The sequence below is a fragment of the Aricia agestis genome, chromosome 17 (assembly GCF_905147365.1).
Source record: "Aricia agestis chromosome 17, ilAriAges1.1, whole genome shotgun sequence".
Taxonomy (NCBI): Eukaryota; Metazoa; Arthropoda; class Insecta; order Lepidoptera; family Lycaenidae; genus Aricia; species Aricia agestis.
The window spans coordinates 12130879-12151133 of NC_056422.1; the positions used below are offsets into that span (position 1 = coordinate 12130879).

Here is a 20255-nt window from a genome sequence, read left to right on the forward strand (position 1 = left end):
GGTACCATCAGGGTACTGTGTAATATTTAAGATTTCATTGTAAATTGTAATCCTGTTTATATTCATGTTTTTGTTATTAAAATTAAACAATTTAATAAAAAAATACATACAAATGTTTTTCTTAGCTCAACTGGTCTTAAGTGAAAAAAAAATACACATACATACATACACACAGGGTGTCATCAAAGTTTGTTGTTTTTGCGAACAACCTGTATATGGAGGAAATTATTGTTCTCTAAATACATATTCTTAACTTTAGAGAAACTAGTGAATAGCTTTGTCCACACTGTGCCTTTTTCTGTTCGTCAAGAGCATGCGTTGTAGCTCAGTCAACAGCGAACGTGAGGCATGCCCGCGACGCATGCCCTCTGACCGTATCCAAAACTTCAAAAATGACAATATTGGCGTTACATTCCTTGACGCATTCAATTATTGAATGCGCCAATATGAAAGTTGATGACGAAAATTGAAGATGAAAGTGCACAGTGTGGACATAGCTAATAGTGTTGTGAAAACTGAATGAGGTGTTGAGTTTTGAAGTTAAATCTATATATTAATACGTGAGAGAAAAACTTTGTAACCCTTTTTACGAAAAATGGGGAAACGTATTTGCATGAAATTTCTCACAGTTATAGTTTATATGGTGAAGGAGTGCATCGAGCTAATATTACTTTAAAATTATGCTTTTATCATATATATTTTTAACAAATAAAACGTTATACACACTACGACACTACTACTAGGAAAAATGACAGATTTTTGAGTGACAAGCCTATACATACGAATCATACTCTTTTATTTATGGTTTAAGTCTGTTGACAACAAGTTGCCAAATTGAAAATGGATTATTGTTTTTTTTTTCTATAATTTTAGAAACTATTAGACAATGCTTAAACGGCCAGTCTGAGATCAGCTGAGTCCCAGAGACAAGAATTGGAAAAAACTATGATGAAGTCAATATTTTTTACAAAATATAGGTAGTAGTCCTAATGTCGTTGCAAGTAAGGTCGAATTTTCGACCAATGGGGCGATCTCTAGTAATATTAAATTTACTGGTTAACTACATTATCAGACTTATATAAAATGAGATTATTTCCTGATTATCAAGTTGTTTTATTAATCTATTTTTCGAAACACCGCGATATTTTTCGATGTTTAAATTGCATAATATCTATATCATTACAAGATAATAATGATTAGCCCAACCGGTATTAATCCATATCCATAAATCATTAACTATCCATTCGAAAAGACCCTTCTTTTTGGTACCATCAGTTAAAATGGAAATAGATAACTGACAAGACAAAGAAATAGAATTGCCTCAAGGCCGCAAAAAGGGCCAAGACCTTCTAAGAAACAGTGAAAGGGCAACAGCTACATTATTCAATATTAAAAAACATGAATTTACCAACTCTAGATAGTGTTTATTTCGCGATGTCTAGAAATTTAGTGGAAATTATCGTACCAACGACCACAGTCCACAACAAGTAACAACGCGAGGAAACAACGATCTAATAAGCGATGATTAGATTAATCAGTTGGGCAGTGACCGTCCGCGAGAGAGCCCGCCTTTACACGACGATATACGAATATCGATCAACAATGGATAATTTCGAAATTGTGGATTTCAATTCGCTGAGTAAGTACTACATATAATAAATGAAAATCTAGATAATATTCTTAGATAACATGAAGACAAAATTACCAATAGTGTGCTCCCGTAAATTATAGTTTGTCATCTATTTTGGAGCGCGCTAATTTTGCCAGTGACCTACAATCATCACTATCATCTTGTGTGGTTTATCTGCTACATAAGAACATTTGACCCCTAACCTCTGTCAAGGAAAAAAATTCTGTAAGCTTGTAGTGATAAAAATCTTCTTTTACAGGCGAAGTAGTGCAAAACCTCATAAAAGAAGCCGTGGAAATAAGGAAGCGTGCATACGTGCCGTACTCGAACTTCGCTGTAGGTTCAGCGATTCTAACTGAGGAGGACTCCAAAGTGTACACCGGATGCAACATAGAGAACAGTGCTCTTACACCCTGTATATGCGCCGAGCGCGCGGCGGTTCCAAAGGCCGTATGCGACGGATACTTAAAGTTCAAAATCGTAGCTGTTGTTGCACATCAGAAGGACAGCTTTACTGCCCCCTGCGGCGTCTGCCGACAGACTTTGAGCGAGTTCCGGGGCTCCGACGGCGATATAGACATCTACCTCAGCAGACCTACCATGGACAAAGTTCTGTGTACCAAACTATCGCAGATACTACCGCTCTCGTTCGTCAGTTATAAGGAAGATAGTGTTATTTCGTGAATTCGTGTTGCGCACGTTTGTGATAAAATATTGTAGGTAATGATATAATTTTATATGATTAAGTTATGATTATTTTAAATTGTTAATATTGAAACCGTCTCTTGTCGTAATTACAAAGAGATGAAACCATAATGAACGTTTTCTTTAAAGCTCTCTTTTAAGTCGCGAAAGAGACAAGTTCTATACGCAAGAATGTTAAAATCGTGTAAAAAATTAAAGTCAATAATCCATAATTATTATACACAATGCTGCAAGAACATGTAAACTATCGAGATGGTTTTATCTCTAACTGGTAAACAGATAGCCGCGGTTCCTGAGACTTTATAACAGGAGTTTATCTATTCAACAGTTTTTGATTGGTTATAGCCACCCAAAAGCACTTTAAAAAATCGGCCAAGTGCGAGTCGGACTCGCGCACGAAGGGTTCCGTACCGATAAGAGCGAAAGTAGGGGGAATCGTGTTTTTTATATGGGAGCCCCCTTTAAATATTAACTTTATTTGGTTTTTAGTATTTGTTGTTATAGCGGCACCAAAAATATACAATCTGTGAAAAATTCAGAAGTCTAGGTCTATAGTAACTACGAAGTCTATAGCGGTTTTTGAGATACAGCCTGGAGACAGACAGACAGACGGACGGACAGACATCGAAGTCTCAGTAATAGGGTCCCGTTTTTACCCTTTGGGTACGGGAACCCTAAAAATCCTGTCAAGAATCCGACCTTAGTTTACCAATTTCACGCTTGCCTTACTTGCTTATTATATTAAGCTTATCCTCGCGGATATAATAAGCTTATCGTCTTAGCTACGCTTATAAATTATACGAGAATGTAATGCGAGGAACACTCATGTTATTAGTCGTAATGATGTCAAGTGTAGCGAGTCTACCGCACTCTATACCGCCAATGTCAATGTACCGACTACCGTCGAATCCCGTAGTTTAGCTATTATAATTTACTAGCTGTTGCCCGGACTTCGTCCGCGTGGACTTTATAGTTGTTCCCGTACCTACATCGATTGAGTCGTTTACGTGCAAATCAGAAAAGTTTATTGTGTGGGAACCGCACATTTTTCCGGGACAAAAAACATTCCTTGTCCCAAATTCAAATTAGTATCTCCAATCTCCATTCCAAATTTAATCAAAATAGATTAAATAGTTTAGGCGAGAATCATAAAAGTTTATCGGGCGGGAACCGTATATATTCCGGGATAAAAAGAATCCCTTGTCCTTTCCTGAAACTGAAAGTAGATATTGCCATACCAAATTTCATCAAAATTATCGCATAAAGTCTAAACTATAGATTGAATAGTTTAGACTTTAGGCGATAATCATAAAAGTTTATTGTGCGGCAACGGTACATTTTCCGGGACAAAATTAGTATTCCTTGTCCTTTCTCGAGACTTAAATGGGCTATCTAACACTGAAATAATTTTTCAAATCGGACCAGTAGTTCCTGAGATTAGCGCATTCAAATAAGACCTTTCAAATAATTTCCCCAATTTTTTCCACATTTTTCTCTATTTCTTCGCTCTCATTAGTCTTAGCGCAATAAAATATAGCCTATAGCCTTTTTCGATAAATGGGCTATCTAACACTGAAATAATTTTTCAAATCGGACCAGTGGTTCCTGAGATTAGCGCGTTCAAACAAACAAACAAACTAACAAACTCTTCCGCTTTATAATATTAGTATAGATAAGTCTTAGGTTGGGTTGCACCAGAGCCGTGGTTAAAGTTAAAGTTTAACTAAAGTTATTTTTATAGTTAAATATGGCGTCCTTTAGCTTTAACTTTAACCTTAACTTTAACCAGAGAAATTCACGTATGAGCGGAGGTAAGGAAGCCATATTTAACTTAACCCAAAGATTTGACATTTTGCACTGTAGTTGAAGTTAAAGTTAAAGTTAGCTGGTGCAACCCAGTCTTATTGCCACAATAATAACCCTCTTTCATTGGCCTTGATGAATGAATATGAATGCTACCACAATTGATTTAATCGTGGTAGCAGACTCATGACTCTAATGAAAGATAGACCAGTGTTTTACAAACTGTGGGCCGCGATCCCCCGCGAAGCTGTTGTAGGGGGTCGGCAGAGGCTGAGAGAATTATTTCAGCAAAAAAAGACTCATAATAATATAATAATAAGTAGAAGAATCTTAACAAAAGTAATAAGGAGAGTTTTTTACAAAAACACATGAAAAAAATTAAATTAAGAAATTTAAAAAAAACCCCGCCAAATAACTTTAAAAAGTGATGAAATAATATTAACTGCCTTTAAGTTCAAATAATTCCTAACTTGTGTAAAGTAATATTTTAGTCCATAATTGTTGTCAAGGTGTGTCGGGGGACCGCTTATGTAGATGTTTGATTTCACATAACAAGTTTAAGGATCAATTCACAGCGAACTGAATCGAGATAATCAACGAGTTGGCGGTTGTAGGTTGTAGTTCACTCAGTCCCGGATCTTCAATTTTTTTCAGGCGGGTAAAAACTGAAAAATGCCACCCCCCACGGGCGTAAATATTGCTTCGATAAGCGGGGGGGGGTCCCTAACGTAAAAAAGCGGTCAAGTGCGAGTTGGACTCGCCCATGAAGGGTTCTGCAGCAGCCTAAATACCTACTCTGCCTACGGACACGTTCCACAGTATATTTTTTTTTATTATATGAAATGTTGAAAAACATTGCTTTACGGTATGCTCAATCGACGATCATGGGTAATTATTATAAACGCAATAAACTCTACAATAGTCTATATCGCTTATACTGGTTATGGTATCTGTATTTATAAAACTCAAAGGTGACTGACTGATTGACATAGTGATCTATCAACGCATAGCCCAAACCACTGGACGGATCGGGCTGAAATTTGGCATGCAGGTAGATGTTATAACGTAGGCATCCGCTAAGAAAGGATTTTGATAAATTCCAACCCCAAGGGGTTCAAATAGGGGATGAAAGTTTGTATATAATAATACTTATTAACGCGAGCGAAGCCGCGGGCAAAAGCTCGTATAATATATTGTGGAGATGCCCCACAATATATTATATACACATGGTGACATGGGGCATCTCCACAATATTTTTTTTAACAGACTCTTTGAACCATTGTATAGAATTATAAGCTTTTAAAGGCATTCCTATTTTATGAACGTAATTAAATGAAAGAAATAAGATCTTGTACACAATAAAATTTTCAATACAAACTTTCTTTTTATTGCCTACTCGTGAAACATTTAACGTGATTGATTAGTCGATTATTCACAAAAAAGAGCGGTTGAAGTATACCATAAGTTTGCCTTAAATTTTTTAGGGTTCCGCAGTCCGCACCCAAAGGTTAACGCCTCTAGTATACCGACGTTGCGAACTGCCAAACAGCGGCGAATAGAGCGAGATGCAATATAAGCCATTGTCCTGTGAGACAGTAAATCGGTTCGCCGCTGTTTCGCAGTTCGCAGCGTTGCGTCGCGTCGGTGTACTAGAGGCGTAATAACGGGACCCTATTACTGAAACTTCGATGTTTGTCCGTCTACACCTGACGTTTGTTTATCTTCAGGCTGTACCTCAAGAACCTCTATGGATAGTCTTTTGAAATTTTCACACATTGTGTATTTCTGTTGCTGCTATAACAACAATTATTATAAAATACAAAATAAATGTAATATCATACAAAAAAAGTATTTTTTGGCCTTTTTTGCTCGTTATTTTTTTATATTAATTAATAATGAAATATTTACAAAATCCTTGATTATATATTTTGTACTTTAATATAAATAATTCAAATTAATATTTAAGGGAGCCCCATACAAAAAACACAATATTTTTTTGCCTACTTCCGCTCTGTAACGGTACGGAACCCTAAATCCTTTCTGTGCGAGTCCAACTCGCACTTGGCCGTTTTTATTTACATATTTGTTTTGATCTCTTGAATGACCTTTACATAATAATACAAAACAACAGTCGTTATCAGATTGTATTTTGTTTGTTTTATATAATCAGATAAACAGCTACCCTTATCTAACCTTATAAGTTTAAAGTTATAAAGAACATCAAAATTTAATCAGAATAAACCAACAGCCTTGTCCACCAAAACACTGTATGAGTTTAAAAAACTCAAAGTCGAACATAGAACCTTCTCCTTTTTTGGAAGTTGGCCAAAAAAATTCCTAAAAGGGTTTGAAGCACAACCTATAAAATTAATTAATTTGACAAATAACAAAACATAAATCAGTCTTAGCAAAATGTTTATTTATACAAATAAACTTAACGTATAAATATAAATAGTTTCTTACTTAATGCACTGCAATTATATTTAAGAATCAAAAAGATTTTATCGCCTAAAGTTCTGTCGCGCAGCAGGGAGAATTTGTCTATGACCCATCGCATCCCGAAAACATAAGCATAAAATCCATATGGCTATTTGGCCCAAGGCCGGGAATGGGAAGAAATGCCGCCATCTTATAATGTGTCACTTGTATTATTTTACACACACAGCAATGTGTAAGGGCCGGGACACATAAGCACGATACGACGTCGTATTGTATCGCGATGCGGCGTCTTTGAATTTTGAATAACAACTGTGGTCTGTGGCACTGACACAGGAACGCATCGTGAGTTTCTACGACGCGACGTCGTGCCGTGTATCGTGGCACGTTACGATGACGCGACGTAGTTTTTTACGATGCTCGTCGTAGATTCCGACGACGCGACGTCGCATCGTAAAGCGACACCATATCGTGGTACGACACGACGTCGTATCGTGTTTATGTGTCCGGCCCTAAGGTAATATGTCTTTTTTTAAACGGTAAAGTTACATTGGCAGTTTTGAGGATTTGGAAATTTATTCATAATTAGTACTTCCAGTTGTTTAAAATAAATAAAGCTATACATTAACTTAGATAGTTGAAAGTTGAATAAATGTAGTTTTTTTATATTGAGAAGAATAATTTTAATAAGTAGATTCAATGAATAATAATTATTATGTTATGCAATAATAATTCACAGTAGAATTTGAAATTAAACGTTGCTTATCATATTATTATGATTACACGCTTAAATAAATGAAATTATATGTTTATTGCAAGTTAATCACAAGTATATAATTCTAAGCTTGGGAGTAAATAGAATTTTACAGTATTATTTCTTGAACTTTCGATGGTTAAAAATCATCATAATAATATTATTATGTATACATTACTATTAATTAGTCACAAAAATCACATTTAGTTCGTCAACGCAATTTCGTTTTGTCAAATCGGTTACCAAGTGTTTTTTGTTAATAAAGTTTGGCGGTATAAATAAATTTATATACGAAAAACTAATATTATTTTCAACTATACTAAAATCATACCTTTACATCCTCTACCAGAATGGGCACCATCCAATATAACACTGGCAGAGGTTTTCATTATCTGTAGCGATATCCAGTAACAGCTGCACTTGCTGCGGCACGGTGACGCACGGTGCGTGCTCATTTGCGTGCTCGTTTGCGGGCGCGCTCGCATCCTCGCTCGTACATGCGTTCGGAAAATCGCGCCCCGTAAGTTTATCTCGAATCCGATTTAATATCGCTAACGCTCGCTTATTTAAGTTCGATTCGGGCGGCATCTCGATCGATTCGTAGTGCAATCGAGTTCGACTTCGACTCGGGAGGGAATAAGGCGAGTCCATGTCTGATGAGAATGACGATTCGCTGGCCGATCGGCGCTCGTTATCGATTAGCCGCCAGTTGAGTAACGGGTCGTACACGAACGCTTCTAGCACCGCCATAACGCTGTCCTTGTTGTTGTGTAGCACTTCCATGACGGACTCGCACGTATTTCGGAATGTACCCTCTATGCCGGTCACCTAGAATAAAAACAGACATGTATTAAGACTGTAACGTACAGCATATTATGGCCGAGTATTAACATAAATTATTACAAGAAACCTTTTGCGACTTCTGACTCATATGAAGTGAGACAAGTTACTGGTGTCACTGGATTCTAGCACTAGATCACCAGTCGTTAAACCAGCACTTAATTATTATTAATCACTCTATTTCTCAATAAGCTACTAACGCTCGTACGGAGAAGGAAAACATCGTGAGGAAACCCGCACATAGTTGGTCCCAGACGTATTGACTAGTTCTTTTCTCTGGACTAGTTCGACTATGTTGCGAGAATGTCGTATGCGCTTGGGCAACCATACGGGCATTTAAATCTTGTCCCAGGCCCTACAGTATATGAGGAGTGGTTACTTCGCTCTGAAAATACTGTATAAATCATCCACTACGAATGCAAAGACACAGTTTTTTTTAAATGTTAAAGTATGTAAATAAATAAACCCACCTCCATGGCTTTGATCAGCATTCTCGTCAGTCTAAAGGGTATCTTCTCCGGGAACCGTTCCCTAGTCTGTGTCACCTCGAAGCAGTCTCCGAAGTCGATGTGTAGAACCTTTGAGTAATTTCTTATATGAATTGGGCGAAGATTGATATAGATAGAAAAAAAAAATTACACCAGCATCAAAATTAAAAATTATGTAGCATTACAATTGATCGGTGTGAATAATGTGTTCGTTTTCATGAGATTCAATGTTGACTGTTTTACACAAGCCAATCTCTCTCAAAAATTGCTCTGTGTGTCACAGGCACATACACAGATCGGTATCACATTATATCAAGTCCAATTATATTAATCTTGAGGCGAGACCACACTACAACGACACTACGCGGCAGCTAGCGACGCGACACGTTACTACTAAATATTCTTGGTATGAAATATTATTAAGTAAGCCGCACTACGCCGCACGAGCATCGCGTTGCATAGTGTCGCTTATTGCGATCTCACCTTTATCTGAATTTTGATAACATTAAAAAAAACTTGAGAGGTGTCAAGGGACACCCGAATGAAACAAAGTTATTTCTTATGTTCAAAAAACCTGTATACATATTACATACTCAAAAAAAATATTTAAAAAAACGCCATCTATTGACGCCCAGGAACACTAACAACGCGTTGCTGTTTATTAAAAAAAAACGCTATCTAGTTGACGCACACAAATACTTACTATCAACGCCCTCTGCCCCTAACATGCAGGTATTAATAAAAAAAGTGTCGAGGTCAAATCAAGGTCAAATATCGTTCTATCTAGCCTTCAGATTTACGCCGAACGCGCGATAAGGAACTTCGTTCCAACAAGTACCTTTCCCGTGACTCTATGCAGCATGATATTGGACGGATGTCTGTCTCCGAGGCCCAGGATGTATCCCACCATGCTCATGACAGCTAGGGAGCGGGTGTAGTTGGTGCGGCGCTCGAACCACGCCTCGGCTGAGGGGCTCTTCAGCCAGAGCAGGCGGGCTAGGTCGTTGCCTGGCGTCTGCGAGAGTGTGTACTCGAATACCTCCACCTAAAAAGTTTTGTTATTTGACGTTTTCTTGAAATTGCAGGGCGTATAAAACATTGTAAAGTTTATAGTTTTCTGACATTAGCGACTCACGAAGGAGCTGTTTTTAAAAAAGAAAAAAAGTAGTATGGTAAAGCTGGCAACTCCTAAAACAATTCTTCGTTTTCTTTTTTGGTATACCTCCCGTATACCAAAAAAGAAAACAAAGAATAAGTAGAAGTTGTATTTGTTTATTGTTTACTCGATGTTACTGTCTTACGATAAAGCTGATCGCACATTTGTCAGCAGTCTCAGCACCGTACGCGCCGTACGCGTCGAACGCACCGCATAGTACACGAAATGCGGCGCGTACGGTGCGGACGAATGTGCGACGCTTCACATCATTTCATACAACCAATTCTAGAATGCGGCACGTTCGGCGCCTGAGTGCTGATAAATGTGCGATCACCAGCTTTAGATTGTTGAATAAATGAACTGCTGTCAGAAAATCTCAAAAACTCATAAAAATGTTTATAGCCCTAAGCATGCAAAGTAATATAAGCACATAAAAGCATACTTGAAAAACATTACTCTTATGACGGATACAATTTACAAAAGCCTCAAATATGACTAACCTTCTGCTTCAGCATGAGTTTCTGGTAATCCGACGACATTCGCAACATGATCTGTTGCTCCGTGTTCAGCGCCATCTTGTTTGACTTCTTATCGCGGTAGTCACTTATGAGGTTGTAAAGAGTATCACAGTGCGGCACCCAGCCTATCAGCCCGGAGTTTGGAGATAAGGGCACCACAGCATATCGTTGTATGGCCAAATCACGTCTGTAGGTCGTCGGGGCGGATCGTAGTAAAGTATTGACGAGGCCAAACAGCTGCATAACTCGCTCATCTTGACGCAAGTCCTCGTGGCCTTTCAGCAGGAACATGTATTGTTTGCCATCCGAACCCTGGATGGTCAGTCTTCTCGGACGCTGCTTCGATTTGATCACCTGAAACAGAGATGTAGGGTTAATTTCTATTTCAAGCAGCTGTAATGTCATTAAAGGATTTTATGTATTCGTCGGGGGTTTTCATAAAAAGTTATATAATATTTAAGACGGTTTTGTATAAATGAAAAAAAAAACTCTCAAGACTTTTCTGCTCTGGATGTCCTCCTCGACAAGTTATTTGTAAATGAATAATTGGCCGAGCTTTAGCAGCTGATACCAATAACAAACATTGGTTGATATTCTGCCGATTGTCCCCTCCAGCTCGCCAATCTCAAGGTCACGGTATACCTGGAGGTGCGTGTTGATGCAGGCGATGCGGATGAGCGGGCGGCGCGGCACGTAGGAGCCGGGCACGGCGAGCTGCAGGTCGCGCGCCGCGTGCAGCCGCCGGCTCACGTACTGCAGTTCGAGCGCCGTGTGCGCGCGGAACTGCCCGCCGATGCGCCGCACGACGGTGCAGTACACCTCCCAAGCAGAGTTCATGTAGCGATCGTCGTTCGTCTCCTAAAAAGATTTATTTCATTAAGCCGTATTTACATTAGGATACTAGTATTATACATTATGCAATTAGTTTTATGAAAGTATTGTTTCAGAAAGTAGTTGCAACATATTGGCACTGCTTTCGTTAAAAAATAGTGTCGTGAAATTAACAATTTTTTACTTTGTACCATCGAGTAAATTGATTCCTAGGCAGTTGACAGACCAACGTCATTTGGTCGGATCATGTCAATTTAATGTTAATTGTCATCTGTCGGCTGGGTTTGACGCAACGCGACCAAACTACGTAGGTCCCCCATGTGACTAGGAATCAACTTCTCTGATAGAACCATCAAGAATCAAATCATCTAGTTTAGAATACCTTGTATAGCTCGCACCAGCGCTGCGCCTCCTGCAGGTCTCTACCGTACATCTGCAGGAAGGACACCTCTTTGAGCGTCTCCGGCGGCCGCTCCAACATAGCATGCATCTTGTCCAACGTGCGGAACATGCCGCGGTAGTCCTTCTCGCTGAAGTATAACCTGAGAATTATCATAACAATATGTAAATATCAATACTTATTTGTTACTTTATTAAGCTGTCTCACAAACGTAACTTATAATTTGTACATAGACAACTAATGCTGTAATGTAAATGAAAATACATTTATACAATGTATAAAAAAATATAAATAGCCATAAAAAAGCGTTGAGGTATTAAGTAACGTGATAAGGGGGAAGGGTGGGTGTTATGAAACGTTACGATGTGTTACGTGGGAAAAGGGATAGAGACATACCGCACTCAGAGAAGTTTAATTATGGTTAACCTTCAATTTAATTAACAGTTTGACAGATAATGTATGAGAAATTGACTAAATTCTTAGGTGACGTTTTAAAGAAGCGGAAGAGAGTATTAACTCTAAAGACTAAACTCTTCAAAAACTGTGTTACATAACACTTTCCCCTTAACAAAATAATAGGTGTTGTAGTTTATTTACCTGGATGCGTCTTCCAGGGCTGTATAGACTTGGTCGTGCCACAACATAGCCACCTTTATCAACTCCTCCGAAATGATCGCCGCTTCACTCACTAGCTTCTGCGAATGAGTGCTCATGGTCTTGAGGATATAGTTGGCAGCAGTCTTCCTCGTGACAAACGAAGATTTCGTCGCAACCGTTAAGGGATATACCAGCGCTTGCGGATGCAACTTGCCGATATCGATTAGCAGAATATGGACCAGTTTCGCGACCAAACTCCTTGGTGAATCTATCCTTGCAATCAGCTGTGGTATCACTTGAAGCCAGATTTGGACGTCGATTTGTCGAATACCCTCGAATAACGCATCGTATATAGCCGGGTAGTGCCCGTGATCGAACCACAGAGTCAGTAACCTAAGAGTGTCCTGCAGAGCGCTGCCATTGGACAAGCTAATTGACTTGAAGAATCCCTCTATAGCTGGTATGGTGTAGGTATTAATAAACTCAATTCTTGACACTTTTTTATCACCCGAAGCACCAGCGATGCTGCTTTCAGAGAGGTTGTCCTGTTGCTTGTAGAACAGCACCGTTTCGAAGTTCATACACGCCCAAGCGTGACAGGCTTTGTACCACTCTGGGGCTAGGAATATCGCTGTAGCGTAATTTCTCAGAATATCGGGTATGGAATCTTCGTTTATCTCATGAAGCATTTCGCACCACGAGCCCAACTTGAGATGACAGCGCGCGAGTAACTTACACTGTTCCTCGCTACCCGGCTCCGAACTCTCGACGAATCTCTGCAATATATCGTACGCGTATCTCTTATTACCGACATCCCACAGGTTCTTACAGTAGGACAATATTATCCTCGGATCCTGCACGCGTAGCAGCACATCGGGATTCGTAATCGGATCACTTCCTAAAACGGACAGCACAATTTTGTGTGATTGGTTGATAGCACCAGTCTTTCGGCAGAGCGACGCAAATTTCAGCCAAGTTTGGAAGTCTTCTTGCGGTGACATAACTAGGCTGCGAACTTGGAGTATCTTCCGCCAGTCTTCCACCAGCTTCTCGCCCCCCTGCAGTCTCGCGCACCAGGACTTGTATATGACTCCTCGTCGCTCCTCCACCAGCTTGTATGTCACGACCTCCTCGAGCTCCGTCAGAAGTTGGGCGTTCACCAGCGTCGCGTATGCCCTTTGGTAACTTTCTCCAACGACGGCCGTCAGTTCGACGTCGAGAATACTTCTCGCCGAATCGATGTAATGTCTAGATTCCGACCAGAGTCCGTCGTGAATAGACAGAATAGCTCGGTAGAACGACCCATCCAGAGTGTTTTCCGAAATGCACTCGACGTGCTTCTTCATACTATCCCATTCTTGCAAGCCCCAAGCTGCCGCTGCGGCAATTTTTGACGATTTCTTTCTGATTTCTTCGGAAGTCTCGTTGTTGGACGCATCGCATATGTTGAAAAGTTTACGCCACTCTCCCATAGCCTCTAAGCAGCGCATCATCCCCAGTTTGGATTCACAATCCTGCGGTTCCACTTCTAGCTTCTTATCATACAGCTCCAAGGCTTGCTCCCAGTTATGTAATTTCTCGTACCATCTCACATGGACGCTCAGTAAGCTATCACCAGTTTTCTGTTGGGTAATCACTTTTTCGAGTAAGCCATTAGCGGATTCTTTTTGCTGCAGTTTATTGTTAATGTGTATCAGAGCTTCGATGACTTGTGTTGACGGGTTTCTTCTATACTCTTCTTCCTGTAATTTAGATGTAAAAATTAATATGCTTCTCAAATCTCAATGTTTTCTGCAAAATGATGTTATTAGTAATAGATAATAGATTTATCTTACCTTGTAATAGAGTGCCTTGGCGTAGGCCCTGCAACTGATGGCGGTGTCACCGAGAAGTTTGATTGATATAGGCAGGGTTCCTTTTTCACAGTGTTCAAAGAACTCAGCCAAATTGAGAACAACTAGAGCCAACTCGGGTGCGTCTGGTACGGTCAGTGCTTTCTCTAACGCATTAGCTATCTCCAATCTGGGTTGCTCTTTTAGTTCTGTCCAACACGACATGAATGCGGCATTGAAGAGGTCGCTAGCCAATGGAGTGTATATCTGTGCTAAGCCCGCACATGCCCTAAAACGTAAAGAGATATAATATGCTGTTATGTGTTATCTGTATAAACTATTTTATTGTATTTGTGTAATCTCACCTAATAGCCGGGCTGTTAGATTCGGTCAGAAGACCGATACTCAACTGACGCAGCCACTCCAACCAATCCTCTTTCGATATAAGGTTGTGGACGGAGAAGTATTTTCGTAAGTTTTGTATGTTTAGAGCTAACTTTTGAATCGATTGCATATCACTTGTAGGCACAACCTGAAATTGAATTGATTATAACAGTGGAGCATTTATTTTTGATGTAATAAATATAACAAAAAGATTAACACTTACATCAGTCTTCAAATTTCTCAGTCGGAGCCTCGTCTCGTCCATATAATCGTCGTCGGATGCCAAAGTAGATATACCTTGCAGTCTCGTTATCAATACTATGTAATTCGAACAATGTATTTTATGTTTCACAAGGATCCTATCTATTGAAGGTATATAGTCGATGTAATCTCTTCCCAGTTGCACCACTAGAGCGCAGAGTGTGTTCATGGCTACCTGGCGTAGAGTCGGGTTGTTCTCCAACACTTTAGCGAGAGCTTGGATGAGGATCGCCGAGTACGGTCGTAGGTACAGATATATAGACAAATGTTCAATAGTCTCCATGGCTAGCTTGGAAACTGACGTTGGAATATTGCGTCCGTCAAACAGACTGGTCACAGCAGGTATAACAGACATGAGGACATCATCCAAGTTGTTTTCAAACTTCTGGATTGCCATCAAAAGCTTCTCCGTCAAAAATCTATCTTTGCTCACGTCGTGCTTAAGTACGCGCAATATATTCGGTAGTATTTTTCTAAGATACACTTTGAACTCTGTCCCGATGGCTACCGTTATGTGCTCTATCAGCAATATGAGAGTTGGCTGCAGAGGACTGTCGGGCGTCCAGTATTCCCGAATCAAATTGAATATGTCCTCCAAATACTCTCGAATGTGAATTTTGACTACGGATATTAGTTGAGCGAGTTGGGTGAATAGAAACTCTCGGAAACTTTCGTCGTCAGTGGTGCGTATCACGTACAGAAGGCTAGGGGTGACGCGAGAAATGTAAGGAACGCATTTTATGCCAAGAGTTTGAAAAATATAAGTAACAGAGTGGACTACGCTTATATGGTGCTGACTAAGAGCCGGGTCGCGCAAGATTCTCATCAGTGACACGACTGTGATGGCCGGATAAAACTCGTCCAAAACTAGCGGCGACATATTTACCAGCATCTCGCTTATATTAGCATCGAAACTCTCGTAGGTGGGGGTGTTCCCATCGATAGGGATAAGCGTCGAAACAGTTTGGAAGTCTATGAGACCTTGATTCACTTTATGCTTGTATGGATCCAGTGCCCCAAGAAGTCCCAGGACGCGTATCGTCTCCCTGCGATCCCGCGATTGCTGCTCAGTCTTTAGAAAGCTGAGGAGCAGATCCATTAAATTGGGATACTCCATGTAAGGTGTAACGACGTGGCCCACCGCGCTCACCACTTGCCCGAACGACCACAACGCGACACTTCTCTTCTCGGACTGGTTGGGGTCGGATAGAATCTCGACTTGGATCGACGTCAGCTCCGATAAGCACTCCTGCAGGGCATTTCCCCCGCCGTTCACTTCAGCCAAATCACCTATCGCTTTCAATGTCGTGCATATCATAGCCGAATTGCTATCCTCGTCGCGTAATTTAGGCACTAGGATTTTGAGTATCGTATCGACTAGCTGTCGTGTTAGCCTGGGTGCATGGGATATAATATTGTTGATCATTTTCAACGATTGCTCCTTAGAGCGAGCGGATTTTGAATACTGCAGCTCCATTAGAATCTGCACGAACAACTGACGCAAGCCCGGCGTCGTGTAACTGGGATTCAAGTTGCTCAGTCTACCCACAATGCACAACGCCAGCTCGCTTATGTCACTGCTAGAGTCGTTGACGGCAACAAATAGGCAGCTCAAGTGCTCCTCCGAAGCTAGGAACTTATCAAATATGGGATTGACGAAAATTTCCAGAACTTTGTAGCGAATTTCTTGGTCGAAATCTGATCGACCCACCGACAGAAGTTTGCCGATAGACTCGTCAACTATCATATTCAAGGTTCGCGAGTTACATTGAGAAGTTCTTTCTATCGCCTTTATTAACAGTTTGGCGATAGTTTTTATCGACTCCAAGCGAATATCGTGCTGCTCGCTCTGAAGATAGTAATCTGTACATCTCCTTATGAAGGACATCAAAGTGTTATTCCATTCAAAATCAAACGACCCTAAAGTACGCAAAGCTAAAACTAACTTAATAGAATCATGTGGCTCAATTAAGGCAGAGGAAGAGAATCCTGCGTGGGACTCAACACTCTGGGATAAATAAGGCTTTTTCCTAAGAATCAACGAGAGGATATTCAGCAGTCTGTCGGTTATATCTTTTTTTATTGATGGTATATTATGACTCAGTTCTTTAAAACATGTGGTCAGTTGAGGAGTGAGACCAGTTGTACACATGGGGTCCAGTAACTCCTTGATTTCAGCGGCGACATTCTCTTTCATGGCAAACCCCAGTAATGTTATACAATTAAACAATGGGGACTCCATGCCAGTTCTTTTTTTGGTAAAATCTTTGGGTGGCAAGGACAACCTTATTATTTCAATTATCCTATACAAGTACTGTTGTATTTCATCCCCAACGGCGACACATATTAGCCCTAAAGTCGTAAATGCAATGGCCTTCTCCTTTTCTCTACCCCTCAGGAATGTTATCAAATGGTTTATGGTGGACTTTAAATGCTTTTTAGAGAAAGATTCCTTATTGAATGCTGCTAACCTTGGAATGATTAACAATAACATCTGGTGCACACTGTGAGATCTGGATATTTGTTGTGCCATCACATCTGAAACACACATTACTAATTTACTTAACAATCCAACAAATAATATGCTAGCAATACAAATTAATATTTCTAAGTCATCATCAATACCTTATACAGTAGGGCCTCAATAGTCCGAACTCCAGCTAATCCGAACACCTCTATTATCCGAACGACCTCCCTTCCCCCGGGGGACTTGTGCGGGGAAGTTCCCCGCAAAAGTCACTCCCGCAGCCGCGCCGGCGCATTCTAGTACCGAGTTAGACATCTTAAGTACTACACGTATTGTTTTTGACTGCTCCGCGCGCTATTCTGCCATTTTGTTATAGGTGCATATCTTTGTACTATGCATTAAAATAAATAAAAAATAATAAATAAAAATTGTTTTATTTCTGAATAAATTTGAATCAAATATTTTCAGAATGTTGAACTACATGTTGCCTACCACCGGTTCGGGAACTAACCCGGCGAGAAGAATCGGCGTAAGAAACTCGCACGGGGCCACTTTTTAGTAAAAAAGTGGAAAATTTGTCTTTTAAAAAAATAAAATTTACAATGTAAATAACTTAATCTATACAATATGAATACACAATTGTAAGTCACATATAATAAATGTAGAAGCAGCCTTGCAAGCAGCCATCCTACTCCCAAGATGTGCTATCGTTTAGGAAATTGTTGACCGTATAGTAGGCTTTGGCACACAAATGTTCTTTAATTACTTTTTTAAATTTATTAATTGATAGATTTTGAACGTTTTCCGGGATTTTATTGTAAAGGCGTACACATTGACCTTTAAAAGATTTACTTATTTTGCTAAGTCTGATCACTGGTATTTCCAGCTTGTGCCTATTTCTAGTGTTTCTACCGTGACTATCACTTTTAGTTTTAATTTTAGTTAAATTCTTTCTAACTATTATACATTATCCAAAATGTATTGAGAAGCAACAGTTAGAATACCAATTTCTTTAAACTTTTCTCTCAGAGATTCAAAAGCTGACATTTTATAAATTGAGCGTATAACTCGCTTCTGCAGCACAAAAATTGTATTGATGTCGGCAGCGTTTCCCCATAAAAGGATACCATAAGACATTCTACTGTGAAAATAACTAAAATAAACTAGTCTTGCCGTGTCTTCATCAGAAATTTCCCTAATTTTTCTGACTGCATATGCTGCAGAACTGAGCTTACCTGCAAGATTAGCAATATGAGGACCCCACTGTAATTTACTATCTAATGTAATGCCTAAGAATATAGTGGAGTCCACCAAATTCATTTTCTCATCATTTAATAGTAAATTGGTTTGAACTTGCCTAACATTGGGCAAAGTAAATTTTATCATGGCTTCAACATCCAAAAAATGCCTTCAAAAATGTCTGCATACTATAATCCGTACCCTGCATACATCCGAACAGGGTATATATTTTGGGTGTTCGGACTATCGAGGTCCTACTGTATTAACTGTAACTTACCTGAGGAAATCTTGTCATACTTTTCTGTAATTAGTTGCCTACATTTAGCTGATTGATATGTAGCAACATTCAACTGTTTCTCATCAGAGTACTTTTGGTATGACCATGTGTAGTTATTCGTATGAAAGGTGGTCATTTCATCTGACACATCCTGTTTTGAATCCAACTTCTGCATCAGGATTGTGTACTCTTTCTCCCATTGAGCATTTGAACATCTCATAAGTTCATTTAAAATTAATAAGGCACCATGTACACTTTCATCTCTGCTCAGACCACATTCCCTAAGAGCATGATCAGAGAATGATGTTAACGCTTCCTCGTAGCATTGAGCATACCATGGAGCTTTGTGTAGCTGTCCCGGCAATTCCCTTTGTATTGTTATCACAAAAGCTGCCCTTAATGCTTTAGCTCCTGCCTCTCTCACCTGCTCCTTAGGATCTCTTAAGGCTAGTTTAATATGATTGAAGAAATCATTTATGTGCTGAAAAAAGTACGTAGGCATTGCTATTGCTAATTCTTTTAACATGTAACATGCAGATAGTCGTTTTGATTCATTTCTGTCTTCAGATAGCCAATCGTAGGCTCTTGTCATTTCATTTTCGACATATTCACTCCTTTTTATGCCATAGGAGGCAGCAATACGCCCCATTGCCTTAGATGCCAGTTCCAATATATTTGTATCATTTGATGGAAAAATGTTACGTAAATATTGGGCGTACCTAGTTATGCGCGTTTTGTTTATATCATTTTCGCCACTAATTAAACACACTGTAAAAAAACAAAACAGGCTGGTAAACCATACTCTAAGCGTTATACATATAGACAATTTAAGCGAAAAAGTTACATACCAATGACTAAAATGCCAGCCCTCTTCTCGAAATTATCGAAGCTGGATGTGAGTGCATGAATATGTTGGTTGAAGTCATCCAAAGTTTGCTTCAAGGCATCTTGAGACATTTCACGAAGATCAGTTTTCGCGAAATGCAGAAGCTCTCTAATAGCCTTATGCCTGGTTTCCGTATGGCGGGACTTAAGTCCTATTATCAAATCAAACACCTGGGAACTGGCCATTTTTCTTGACTTTTTACCGGCAATAGGATACAAACAAAACTATTTTACCATTTAGTATTTCCACTATATAACTTCACATCATGTTTTTACTTAATGAACTTCCATGCAACACATTTTTACTAGATTCTACTGCTATTTTCCTCTTTAGAGCTTAGTTATTATTTATTTAATCACTAAATTTATAATAAATTGCATTTTAAAAATAAACAAAACGTGCAAAAACGCTTTGAAAATGTATTTTTGACATTTTAGACTTTGACAAGCACAAGGGTCAAGGAACTGTTTGAATTTGACATTAAGTTTTTTTTTCATGTGTAACATGATGTCTTGTACTTCAAACTTCAAAGTTCAACGTCGATTTTCAATTTCAATTTTTAACTTTACGTAAACCAACGTACGCAGCAGTTCCAACTTCTAAAATGGGTACCTGATAATATATTTTAAAACATTGAAGGTAAAAAGGTAATCTTCGATCAAACAAAAATTTATTATCGAATTGCGTAAACTACCAGTCATTGGACAGCTAGCTGTAAAAAATAAATAATGCGCATGAAATAAAAATAAAT

At 39.3% G+C, this 20255-nt stretch overlaps 2 protein-coding genes across 2 annotated transcripts; one reads left to right on the plus strand and one right to left on the minus strand.

The window, feature by feature from the left end:
- The first annotated feature begins 1551 nt into the window (after nt 1-1551).
- Nucleotides 1552-2371, plus strand: LOC121735469 (cytidine deaminase-like). The gene is made up of 2 exons (XM_042126303.1): nt 1552-1639; nt 1890-2371. The coding sequence occupies exons 1-2, from the start codon at nt 1603-1605 to the stop codon at nt 2312-2314; spliced, it is 462 nt and encodes a 153-aa protein (XP_041982237.1). The 5' UTR covers nt 1552-1602; the 3' UTR covers nt 2315-2371.
- Nucleotides 2372-7518: 5147 nt separating this feature from the next.
- Nucleotides 7519-19885, minus strand: LOC121735464 (serine/threonine-protein kinase mTOR-like). The gene is made up of 12 exons (XM_042126298.1): nt 19467-19885; nt 18619-19386; nt 14598-17173; nt 14356-14522; nt 13994-14279; nt 12159-13900; nt 11544-11703; nt 10973-11188; nt 10313-10684; nt 9495-9701; nt 8639-8746; nt 7519-8156 (listed from the first exon to the last, which is right to left on the minus strand). The coding sequence occupies exons 1-12, from the start codon at nt 19687-19689 to the stop codon at nt 7671-7673; spliced, it is 7311 nt and encodes a 2436-aa protein (XP_041982232.1). The 5' UTR covers nt 19690-19885; the 3' UTR covers nt 7519-7670.
- Between the last annotated feature and the right edge of the window lie 370 nt (nt 19886-20255).